The sequence below is a fragment of the Cyprinus carpio genome, chromosome B3 (genome assembly GCF_018340385.1).
Source record: "Cyprinus carpio isolate SPL01 chromosome B3, ASM1834038v1, whole genome shotgun sequence".
NCBI lineage: Eukaryota > Metazoa > Chordata > Actinopteri > Cypriniformes > Cyprinidae > Cyprinus > Cyprinus carpio.
Genome location: NC_056599.1, coordinates 20154596 through 20167222, shown reverse-complemented (window position 1 = coordinate 20167222; position 12627 = coordinate 20154596). Strand labels below are relative to the sequence as shown.

At 37.2% G+C, this 12627-nt stretch overlaps 4 protein-coding genes across 5 annotated transcripts; 2 read left to right on the top strand and 2 right to left on the bottom strand.

Moving 5' to 3' along the window:
* Positions 1-107: 107 nt before the first annotated feature.
* LOC109047679 (28 kDa heat- and acid-stable phosphoprotein-like) lies at positions 108-3834 on the bottom strand. The gene is made up of 6 exons (XM_019065356.2): positions 3551-3834; positions 3296-3387; positions 2685-2780; positions 1043-1161; positions 723-874; positions 108-627 (listed from the first exon to the last, which is right to left on the bottom strand). Exons 1-6 carry the CDS (start codon positions 3561-3563, stop codon positions 563-565), a joined length of 537 nt encoding a protein of 178 aa, XP_018920901.2. The 5' UTR covers positions 3564-3834; the 3' UTR covers positions 108-562.
* Positions 3835-4119: 285 nt separating this feature from the next.
* On the top strand, positions 4120-6515 carry bud31 (BUD31 homolog). The gene is made up of 4 exons (XM_019065366.2): positions 4120-4262; positions 4461-4583; positions 4658-4824; positions 6312-6515. The coding sequence occupies exons 1-4, from the start codon at positions 4169-4171 to the stop codon at positions 6360-6362; spliced, it is 435 nt and encodes a 144-aa protein (XP_018920911.1). The 5' UTR covers positions 4120-4168; the 3' UTR covers positions 6363-6515.
* A 1085-nt stretch (positions 6516-7600) lies between these two features.
* On the top strand, positions 7601-10564 carry LOC109047662 (cleavage and polyadenylation specificity factor subunit 4-like). 2 transcript variants are annotated; one of them, XM_019065332.2, is made up of 8 exons: positions 7601-8174; positions 8324-8374; positions 8463-8615; positions 8693-8788; positions 8966-9059; positions 9161-9233; positions 9317-9484; positions 9588-10564. In XM_019065332.2, exons 1-8 carry the CDS (start codon positions 8072-8074, stop codon positions 9654-9656), a joined length of 807 nt encoding a protein of 268 aa, XP_018920877.1. In that variant the 5' UTR covers positions 7601-8071; the 3' UTR covers positions 9657-10564. The 2 variants fall into 2 exon arrangements, with proteins under 2 accessions (XP_018920877.1, XP_018920870.1); XM_019065325.2 differs by having other exon boundaries at positions 7709-8174; positions 9314-9484.
* Positions 10565-10880: 316 nt separating this feature from the next.
* atp5mf (ATP synthase membrane subunit f) lies at positions 10881-12325 on the bottom strand. Its single transcript, XM_019087353.2, has 4 exons — positions 12236-12325; positions 11318-11425; positions 11107-11223; positions 10881-11019 (listed from the first exon to the last, which is right to left on the bottom strand). Exons 1-4 carry the CDS (start codon positions 12249-12251, stop codon positions 10991-10993), a joined length of 270 nt encoding a protein of 89 aa, XP_018942898.1. The 5' UTR covers positions 12252-12325; the 3' UTR covers positions 10881-10990.
* Between the last annotated feature and the right edge of the window lie 302 nt (positions 12326-12627).

The window sequence follows — 12627 nt, the reverse complement described above, 5'->3', positions numbered from 1 at the left end:
AAAAAAAAAAAATGTTAAAGTACAAAACTACACCTTAAAAATCAAAACAGTTTTTCAGGTTCGCAAGAATCGTCAGATACACGAAACAATTCACAATGTAATGCAAATAAATGTTCAAAAAACATTCTGAGATTTTATTGGTGTATGTTATTCTTTACATTATTTAAAGAAGAGAATACCATCAGAACATCATTTTGAATGACACCAGGTCCTTTACATCTGAGGACAGATTATTACGTTTTTATCCTTACAATAATCCTTTAAACTGAGACTGCAAAGTTGACTCAGCTACATGTGGCAATATGTTAATATATTAATAAATATGTCTGTATTCCTAATATCACTGAGTGAAAGCAAGCATTAAGATTTAGCATCAGGGCTCTCACAAAGGCATTTTATTTCTGCTTTCTGGGTTAATATACTCTGAAATATTCCTGTTCAATGGATCGCTGTGTTATAGCATCCCACATTATGTTTTGCTTTGTCTTCAAAAATAACATTGTCAATATCATCGTATACTGTCCACAAATGCATCAAAACCTCTAAGAATCCACTATTTGGATTATTTGAGAGACAACGTATGTAGTCCTTTAGTCGCTGCTGCTGCCGCCTGCGTTGCTTCTTTTGCTACAATGACAGAAGAATACAATAATGAATCTCTGATTTCCAGCGAGACATTTTCACAAGTTGCTCTACAACATTAACAAATGCTGTCAATTTACCTTTACGTTCTTCTTCTTTTTTTCGTGCAGCCTCCTCACGCTGCTTTTTGATAATGGCGAGTCGAGCGAGGTCAGCTTTAGCTTGATCTGTCTTTCCTGCTAAATGCATTTTCATATACCTCTCCTTGGCCTTTTGCTTTTCAATCTCTTCTCTGAAATACGAAAAGACTCTTATTGAAAGAGCTGAAAAGGAACAGATTCACGTGTCTAGATATCGAGCAATAACAAAAAATGTGACATAACATGATGGTGAATAATGAGAGGGTATTAAGTAGCTGAAGGAAAATGCTGTTAGCTTCACTCACCCCAGTGTCTCTTACCTTTCTCTTCTGGAAAGCTGTTTGGGACCCTCGAGTTCTATGTCTGTGACTTTCTTTGCTTTTTGGGCGACTCGATTGGGATTTTCAATCTCTATCAAGCCCTCAACACCCTTCCTTTTCTGTGACAAAAAAGAGATCCGTGTTATTATTGTTAACTGTAACTAAAACTTAAAGGGGTCGTGAACTTCCTGTTTTATTATTTTGTCCTGCTCCTCAAGGGCCACTTATACAGTTATCAAGATTCTTATATCAAAAACATCACAGAAGTAATAGGCTATTTTCTGTCCTGTTTTTAACCCCTCATCAGAGCGCTCTGTTTGAACAGGTGTGGCAGATTATAGACTCGGAAGTAAACGCCCACTGTTGTGATTGGCTAATAGTTGTGTATGTTTGACAGCCTACATCCTTCACAGATGGACGCTGCTGTAATGAAGTTAATTTCTTACTGACGCGGTCTGGATCTTCATTAAAAATAAAGTTTTCCACTCTTTACTAATGTTAGGATCAGAAGGAAGGCACAGTGTCTTATCACCATCATCGGAGCACTTTTATTGTTTGGTTTCTGCGTAGACCTGTGCATTCGCCTTTCTTGTAAACACTACATGCGTGAAGCGGTGGGCAGAGCTAAACAGGCAGTGATGTAGAAGCAGACATTGATCTACGTCTGCAGAGGCGGGGTTTATCCACACTATGACATCATAGAGTGGCACATTCCACAAGCTGTCCTTTTGGCAGATTGGCTTCAATATAAGCTGTTTTTAGACTAATGGGAACATTTTGAGTTCTAAAACTTACAGGATGTTTTTATAGTTAAAGGACCTCTTACATGTCAGCAGATCAAAGGAAATTTTGACTTCTAAGTTCATGACCCCATTAAAAAAAAATTCAAAAGTAACAAATATTAAATGAAAAACTTAAACCTAAACAAAAATGAGAAATGCTCTAGCAACTAAATGAAATAAAATAAGTTTAAGCTGAAGTACCACAAGTACTAAAAACTAAAGAAATAAAGCTAAATAGAAATATAAAAAAACAAAACAAAAAAATACAACAAAAGACCGTGACAAAATTACTAAAACATACACACATTTAAATTTAAATATAAGAAGCTAATTCAAGACATTAATAAATACTATATAAGTAAATAATAATATTGAAATTAAACTGACAAGAGACAAGAGATCAGTTTGTTTTCATATAGGCCTTTTGTGCATTCATACAAAAGCTCATGATGAAACTTGACCAAATTATTTGATACAACGTCTGCTGAAGTATCGCCGACCTACAGTATATTAATCCTTCAGATGACAGTGACATTCCACACATATACATACATACACACATACATATATATATACATACATACATACATATATATATATATTTACTCCATTCCAAACACAGTGATTGAGTGACTAATCAAAAAGCAATGCTCCGCTCCACCCAATAAGATTCCACATTAATGAGACGGAGTAAGAGCGTGTCTGACACATTAGACGGAGTAAGAGCGTGTCTGACACTTGGCTGAATGTCTACGTCCAGCCACAGTCGTCTCAGATGAATGAAACTGCAGGAGGATCTATAAGTAGGTGGACAGCTCTGCAGGAACACGGCCTCGTCATCATTCTAAAAGAAAACTCACCTCAGACCCCTCATCGTCACTGTCCTCTGAACCTGACCCTGTCAGTTTGTCCTCGCTCTGGTTGTCGTTCACTGCTGCACCTTCTTCTTCTTCCTTCTACAATGTAAAATAAACCATTAGCACATGCAGCGATGAATCAGTTTAGCCAGTTTGACTTGCGGATGGGCGCTTGAATCAGAAAGTGCTTGTAGTGAGTGGAGCTCTTGAGAATCAGTCACCTTCTGCTGTATTCTGACCACTGTTACATAAAGCTGTGATGTAACAGAAGTAGAGCTTTGAATGTAAACGTGCAGCTGACCGTAACAAAGGGACGCGGTTCAATTAAGTGGACTAAATGAGTGGAGACGTCTGCCTTACGTCACCTGAGAGATGTGTTGATTCACTGGAATGTTATGAATTATCACCGTTATGATTATTTTGATTAAAAATGCCATTACAATTTTTAAAGAAATGAAACATATACATGAATAAATTGTTGACAGTGGGATTAATAACATATTTTTTTAAAAACTTTTTTAAAACACCATCTTAAATGTTGATGCTTGCTTTCAGTGTCAGCCGTATTTTAACCCATGTTTGGTATTTCTGTGTGAATTTGTAACCCAACTTGCCTTTTTTCGTTCTTTTTCTTCTTTCATTTGAGCATCTATTTCTTCGGGACTCGTGTAAGTTCTCATGCGACCTTTATGGCCACCTTTTTTCCCTAAAAATGAACAAATAAAAAAAAAAGCAAATCAACACTGTTCTCAATGAAAATAACACAGAAGACGTAGTTTAAACGTACAACATCCAGACTGTGTATACTGCCAATCATAAGAACAGACTACGACAGCTGTGTGTGCTGCCACAACAACACGATCCCTTACCTCCTTTAGGCATGATGAAGATTAAACTGGACTTGATATAAAAACAAAAACAGTCGACTGGAGCACAACAAACGCGTGGTACAGTTATGACATATCAGGTTGCCACACTTCACCACACTCTCGCGTATCCAACTCTGTAGATAACTTACTGAACGGCAGCAATTAATTATAGTTACGTGGTTTTATTGGGCTCTGGGGCGATACAGTCAATAAAGAAGATACAAAATCGCACGATTAAGTAGGTACAGTCATCGATTAGCATATAGCCAGCTGGTCCATGTTCCTATATTTAAACTCTGGCACTCGATAAGACACCTATCCTGACGCAATATGCTGGAAGAGAGTATAACACCACGGCTTCACCATAATAAAACCATTGCTGATATGTGAAATAGTCCGGATTCAACGCAGTCCGCTTTGGCGATGGAAAACAAGGCTGGAAGTAAGTATAGTTCGTGTTTTATGCGCGAGAACGAAGGCAGCTCGTTGACGTGACGATTCGCTCTAAAAGGACCGTTGGCGTGACGTCATCCGCTCGGCGACAGAAATCGAGTTCTTCACGCAGCGGCTCGCTGTTGCTAAATAACCGAGACGATCTCTTATTGTTTAAATAACACAATGCCCAAGGTGAAAAGGAGTAGGAAACCCCCTCCAGATGGTTGGGAGCTCATAGAGCCGACTCTTGACGAGCTGGACCAGAAAATGCGCGAAGGTTTGTTCAGAGATCTACAAACTAGCCTTAAAGCTAGCGAGGCGATTGTTTGTTTTGGGATGTTTAATCAGTCAGAATGAATGTCAGTGTAGTTAACATCCATACTCGTTTATTTAGGATGGAAAGATGTACTGTTTTTATGTCGCTTTTATTGTGAATTCGCTACGATGCTTGTTAACTGATGCTGTGTTTTCGCAGCTGAAACCGATCCTCATGAGGGCAAGCGTAAGGTTGAGTCTCTGTGGCCGATCTTTCGGCTTCACCACCAGCGCAGCCGCTACATTTTCGACCTTTTCTACAAGAGGAAGGCCATCAGTCGAGGTATGGTGCCGGGGTGCAGTCTTTTCTACTGTTTGTTTCTATGCGAGTTGTTAACTTGTGGGTTTCTTTCGCAGAGCTTTATGAATATTGCATCAGAGAGGGCTATGCAGACAAGAATCTGATTGCCAAATGGAAAAAGCAGGGCTATGAAAACCTGTGCTGTCTGCGGTGCATTCAGACGCGCGACACAAACTTTGGAACAAACTGCATATGCAGAGTTCCCAAGGGCAAGCTCGAAGTGGTAAGTTATGCAAGTAGTTTCATTTACTCAAAGTCGAATACATCTGTCAGATGTTTTTTTTTTTTTCATCAAAAAGCTGTCCAATTACTTAATGTATGCCTTAAAAATTGACTAACACTAGCTTCTCTAATCTTTTTGTACTCTATCCATTTGTTTACTTTTTATTTATTATATAATAAAAATAAAAAAAACCTTGCTACGTGTACAAGCTTAGCTGACTGAGACTTGTTATAGCCCTTGTGTATTATTGCTAGGGCTGCCACTAACGACTATTTTTATTTTGTTTAATCTATTGACTAATTTTTATCGATTAAGCTAAACAATTGATTTCCCACAAAAATATCAACAATTTTACTTAAGAATATTTTATTAAGGTATATATTATTAAACCTATGAAATCCAAATTTCTATGAAATCCTTTTTTTTAAAGCAAAAGTAAAGTGCAACACAGAGTGCAAGAAGCAAGTGTCCATCTCATAGTCCAGATCACTGAAATCAAAGTGCAGTATTATAGTGTAAGAATGACAACATATCCTCGTGTTATAGTCTATTTATAATACAATTATAATCAAAAAACACTTTTTAAAGGAGTATTTACCAGAAATGTTATTCACCATAATTTATTTAGGAGAAAAATTTAAATGTGCGGTATTTCTGAAATGTTTTTTTTAATTTTTTTTTTTTATAAAATTAATTGATTGGTGATGCTTTTGATTATTAAAATTGAATTGAACCATTAAAATGGAATCCAGAAAATAATGGAAAACAGAATTTGGTAAAGATAAAAATAAAACTCAATTAATTAGACCTTTTTATAAAATGTAATTTAACCATTAAAACAGAGCATAGAAAAATGAAAATGGAAAAAAAACTTAATTTGGAAATAAAACTAAAAAAAATAGATCCAAATAAACAAAATCATTTTATTTTTGTGGTAATAAAAATAGATGTAAGTGAACAATAGCCTTTAAAATTACTTAAAATACATATATAATAGCAATGAGGCAATAATAATTAGTTCAAATAAAGTATCAATCATATGGTTTTTTTGAACAAAATTGTTAAAGTACATAATGTATTATAAACAATAGAGCTAATGTACATTACGCATTACAACAAAGGCCTGCAGAGGGCGCCTGACGATTATTTTACACATTGCTGCACGATCTAATACTTGTTTAATATTGATCAAGCAACATTTAATTCAAATGTCCACTTAATCTTTAATATTTGGCCATTTCTTTAGTAAAAACAGTCTAATAATGTGTTTTATGGATTCTCGTCCACGAGTCGATGCGAGCAAAATGAACTCAAGGGTTTTTAAAAATCAAATAGTCGAATAAAATCGAATCGTGACAGCACCTAATCCTTGCTCTGTTGTTGATTTAGATTTCTTCCATTGTCCTCATTTGTAAGTCGCTTTGGATAAAAGCATCTGCTAAGTGTTAATATGCCACTGTTCCTAATTTGTTCTTTTGTTCTCTTAGGGTCGTATCATCGAGTGCACACACTGTGGATGCAGAGGATGTTCTGGATGAGTCCAGAGGGAAACAACCTTTTCAACTTACTGAACTTTGATTTGTATTTTTAATACATTTACTGGGTTGTCATTACGATGTTGAATGATTGTATGTGTATGCTTGATTTTTTTTTTTCTTCATTATTTGTATTAAACTGTGATGAGTCAATTATTCTGGGTTACACTGTCCAATCTCGTGCTTTGAGTGTGTGCTTCCATGAAATGTGTTGTATAAGCATGCTCTAGTAAAAGGTAGAATATCTCATCCCATACAAATACAAATCTTTGAATTATTAATTATCTTTCAATTATTGTGCGTTGTTAACTGGCTACTCACTGCAAAGTGGCAACAAAAATATCCTTAATGTAATGTAAACTATCAGTTTTCGGATCAGTCCCACCCTAGCAGGTCTAAGAATGATTTTTTAATGAAACTGATGTTAGAAAAATGAAGTGGGTGTTATCAGCTTTATCTTGGAAGGAATGAGGGTACCTCTCCATATCCTGACCACACAGAATTACCACTTCCTTTCTGAAAACAAAGATGAAAACAAAAGTCAGGGTCAAGAGAAAATCTCCCCGATTCATCAACTATTGTCTATATTTTATTTACTAAAATGATATACAGAGATAGATAAAAGTAAAACTCAGAACTTCACCAAAAACAGAATGAAAGCTAAAAATACACGTACTAGTTCAGGACAAGCTGGGCAAACCTGTGTGCATTCAATCATTTTAAACGATCTAACACATCAAGAACCAAATAACCAGAATATTAGTAAAGAAATACATTTGAAAAAATTTAATTTATTCTGTTTTAACTATTATTATTACGGGTTTTTAAAGTTTAAACAATGTAACACTAGCCAGAGGTATAATAATAAGTAGAAAACACTTGTAGAATCACAATAGGCTTCGTCATTTTACAGAAATATTCGATTTAGTTTTAATAAGTTAGTTTTATTGAGTCTTGGTGTCCTGAACATGATAGAATCTATATAGTTTTGGATTTCTGTAACAGACAACAACAACAAAAAAACAGCATCTGGTTGGTAGTTTACACCTATGACATGTAAGCCTCATTCAAATATCTTTTTTTGTTGTTGTTGTTGTTTAATATACATTTTCGTAATCCCAGGTCAGCTCGCGAGACACTATAGTCAGCACTCCTCGGAGTACCTTTGTTAGGGATGCAATATGGCGCTATTCCCTACAGCAGACCTTTTAATCAACAACCAACACACTGATCGAGACCAGCCCTTTCGGATATCCGGTGTGCCGTCAAACCTGTCGCCTAACGACAAATCATTAGAAGATCACTGACACACGTTTTAATATTACTAAGGCTAAATTACTCATCTTAAGAAATACAATTTTAAAAATCGCTCTTTTTTTTCCAGAAAATCGATGCTGTCGTTATCGGTCGTGCGGTCTGGAGTTCAGGGGTCACTCGTGAACAGCGCCGTGGAAGTAGACGGTTCTAAAATCAACTGTTTATTTACAATGTTTATCTTTACCGATTTACTCACGAGCTACATTAAAAACCGTTTACCCAGTTAATAAATCTGTGTACCTTTTCGCTATCCTCTCTCTCTTCACGTCCAGATTGAAACCTGACCAACGGCAAACTGATAAGTTGTTAGCCATCAAGACTTCTGCTAGTTTTCTGATTAGGTGTTATAAAGAGAAGCGTTTCAACCGCTGCTTAGACAAATACATACTGCCAAAATGCAGGAATTAATCTCGTGTGTCGACCACATCAAGTTTGATCTGGAAATCGCGGTAGAACAGCAGTTAGGCGCTCAGCCCTTGCCGTTCCCAGGAATGGATAGTAAGTTAACAGGAGCTTTGATTCATATTTGTCTTAAATGTTCAGTTTCTGGTTTGTTATGTTCAGCATATAAGATGAACTGCTAGATAGGTATTATTTGGGACAGAAGGCTTGTAATAATGACACGAAACGTTCTCGCTGTGTTTCAGAGTCTGGCGCAGCTGTGTGCGAGTTCTTCATGAGGGCCGCCTGCATGAAAGGCATGTGTTACACACACTAGCTCGAGGATTTCATGTGTGAACCAGGTTTACTGCTTCGATCAGACTCTACAGCTTTCTCTTTTGACAGGTGGGATGTGTCCCTTCAGACACATCAGTGGAGAGAAGTCTGTGGTGTGCAAGCACTGGCTCAGAGGGTTATGCAAGAAAGGAGACCAGTGTGAATTTTTACACGAGTATGACATGACAAAGATGCCTGAGTGTTATTTCTACTCGAAATTTGGTTAGTGTTGTAAAATCTATCCATCTGTCGCTCTGTATGTGTGTAATTAGTCTTAATAATTAATATTTGTTTTACAGGGGAGTGCAGTAATAAAGAGTGTCCATTTTTGCACATTGACCCAGAGTCTAAGATTAAAGATTGCCCGTGGTATGATAGGGGCTTTTGTAAGCATGGTAAGTCTTTTGCAGTGTTTTTCAGATAATTGCATTTATAAGAAGTTACGAAGTATAAAACATTATTTATTATTTTACATTGAATGTTGGTAAGTTACATTATTTTGCAGATTTCAGAATGGATTGTAATAGGAAGAAAGTAAACACTTTTTTTTTTTCTCTTCACCTTCCCTTTAGGTCCGGATTGCAGGCACAGACACACAAGAAGAGTCATCTGTGTAAATTACCTTGTTGGCTTCTGCCCGGAGGGCAAGTCATGCAAATTTATGCAGTGAGTATCTGTGATTTCCATTTATGCATCTACACATGTGATTTAAATAAACATTTCTGCATTAATTCTAAACATATTAAATTTTATTTTGCTATTCCTAGCCCAAGATTTGAACTCCCCATGGGTGCTACTGAACAGCCACCCCTACCACAACAGGCACAGTCTCAGCAAAAGGTTTGGGGATTTTTTCTTTTTTTAAAACACGTTTAATGTTTACCTTGATACTAATGTTTCATCTTAATTTTACTCTCCAGCAGCAAAACATGCAGCCCCCAAACAGGTCATCACATTCACTCATCCAGTTAACCCACACCAATGTCAACAACAACCAGAGAATGCCAAACGCTGTTGGGATAGTGCACTCTAACAACAACATGGGTGGACCTCGCGGTCCTCGTCCACTGGATCAAGTTACGTGTTACAAGGTGGGACTTCATTTGATTTTATGCATAAAATACTTTTTGTCTCCGCATTCTACTATGATGCCCTCAAACGTAGTCACATTCGATATGTGTTTGCTTTTTCCAGTGCGGTGAGAAGGGCCATTACGCAAACAAATGCTCAAAAGGACACCTGGCGTTTTTGAGTGGACAGTAAAGTTTTCTACAAAAAGCATCTCCAATAAATGCGACTGTAACTTGCAAAGTGACATACTTCATTCCTGGTACCTTAAAGAAATAGTTCCCCCAAAAATGAAAATTTGCTGAAAACTGACTCGCCTTCAGGCCATCCAGGATGTACGAGTTTGTTTCCTAATCAGAACAGATTTGGAGAAATTTAGCATTACATCACTTGCTCACCAAAGGATCCTCTGCAGCGGATGGGTGCCGTCAGAATGAGAGTCCAAACAGTTGATAAAAACATCACAATAATCCACATGACTCCCATCAGTTTTCATATTGCGAAGTGAAAGCTGCATGTCATTAACGCAGGTGGATTATTTTAATGTTTTATTAGTTGATTGGACTCTCATTTTGACAGCACCCATTCACTGCAGAGGATCCATTGGTGAACAAGTGATGTTAACTTTCTGTTCTAATAAAGACACAAACTCATCTACATCTTAAATGGCCTGAGGGTGAGTACATTTTAATTTTTGGGTGAACCCTTTCTTTAACGTTTCACTGCAGAAGCTATAGTTGAGGGACATAAACATGGCTCTACCTCACTGTCCATGTGCCAAGTGCATCTCAGTAAGTACACAATGAAAACGTAGAATGATCAACAACCACCGTTTTCATGTAGATTTTTGTTTTACTTTCACATGAAACCTTATAGTCTTTTGTATTGGAGCAACAAGCATCTTGATTGCTTAAACTTTGAAGCAATGCTGAAATTAGAGCAAAGTATATGTTTTTAGAGAAAGTGTTGTCAGTTAGCAACCAAAATTATCGAGGCAGAAAGGACACCGCTTTGTAGTCCATCAAGACACTTGTTTATATTAAATGAAACTGATTGCTGGGTTGTTGTACTTCTTACAATAAAGATTTACTGGATTTATGAAACCATTAGTTTGGACATGTTTTTCTTTATTTATAAACATTACAAGTAGCACATATCAACTATTCATGTGGTTCTAGCTTTTGAATGGCCCTTTTGCCCCCCCATTGTCCTCAGTAATCTGGGCTGCAGGGTTACTCACCGCCTTGTTTGCCGACTACTGAATCTGTTCTAAAACAAGTGAAACCATCCTAATGCTTGAGGAATGACATACCAAATACAAAAACTGACATTTAGTTCATCACAAGAAATGTGAATAATAATACTCAAGCTCTTATACACACAGCCAGCATTTTGTATGCTTTGAATAAAGAGTCCGAATTAAATAAATGTCATTTTATTCTTGGTCACAACAGTCACAAACAGAGAGAGGTGTGAGGATCACACTGCTGCAGACAAAAGATTTGAGTGGCCTGGTGGTCCGGTGGGTCTCAGTGGTACTTCCTCCACCTGTCATGCTCTGGACAAGAAAACACCGACTCAGTGACACTTCAACAGAGGAGGACACGCTACAACTGATTCTTTCATACACTGAGTTTGTACTCACTGATGTGGTCGTATTCCCAGAGGTAGCTCAGGGCAATGTAACCAGCGAGGAACATGGCAACTCCACCAATGCCACCTTTCTTCACATTGATGTATTTGTTGTAGTATCTCTCATATCCTGAAAGAAGTTGAGATTGGGGAAAATATTATACAACAGCTAATATAAAAACCGATTATAGATCCTTTTCTAATATTGAGTACACTGGTGTTACCTCCACGAACACTGCCAAGAAGTCCATTTGGGGTGAAGTCTCTCGTTCCCAGCCACGACGGCAGCTGTCCCAGCTTGACGTCCATGAGCTTCTTCTGGGCCAGGGCCACTAGGGGAAAAATGCATGAAACAAACACACTTACAGATAAAGAGTTTCACTGGGTTTTATTTGATGATCAGTAAGCCAGTTCTCCTGTGCATTCAAATGAAACTGAGAACTAACTAGTTGGTAAAAAAAGCTAAAATAATAGCTGCATGCACTGGTTAGAAAGGTAAAGAATGTCAAGCTTATGCAAAATGCACTTGCTTCAAATCGGTCCAAACAGACAGAAAATGCACCACGGTATTATGTTTGTTTGCTCTGGACATATATTAGAATAATTTTCAGTACTACGTTAAATATAAAATAAAAACACATTTTACACATATATAAAAGAAATATACTTTTTGCAAGAACACTTCCACTGCAAAATATTTATTGCATTTATGGTTACTAGTTTTACTGTATAGTTACTAAAAATATTATATAAACACTTTTGCTATTAAAAAAAAGAAGTCATTACTCTGGAATGAAAGCTGTCAGGCGGTAGTTCACTTATGTTTAGTGTCATTAACTAACCAGCACGGTTCACTAACGAATATCTCACAACACTACAGAAGAATTTGCGTGTCCTGAACATTATATTCAGTCGTGAATGTGATCTGAAAGCCAGTGCGGCCAGTGTTACTGAAAGTCCTTGACATGACTCTCGTCTGCGCGCATCGGGGCCTTGAGCGGCGCTGCGCACAAACCACACAACAAACATTCACTCCACGCGTGCCTTCAGACACACAGATACAGAACAGAGTGCGATTCATGTACAGCTCTCCTACCCAACAGTCAAATATATTCCCCTATGCATGTCCCATTCAGCCATACCTGGTTTATCCGCCATTTTGCTCTGAACTTCGAGATGATGGCTGCTCCGGTGGACGCTGGGAGTGAAATGGAGTCACCCCAACAACCAACTTTTGCTTTGATACCAATAAAAAAAAACACAAAAACAAACCGCTTAATTACTTCGAAAAAAAAACAACAGAAAAACAAGCTGTTTCATTTGTTTTGTCTGTTTAATCACCCGTTACTTTTAGCAAAGTTCCATACAGGGCTACACAAAAGTAAATAAGCTTAGAAATACTACTATGTTTTTGTGCAATTGGTAGTGAAATCCCTGATCTATAATATATAGATCAGTGAATGAAACTAGTATAAAAACGATCTCTGCATCCAAAACACAACCAGAAAGTTATATATATACATATATACACGGG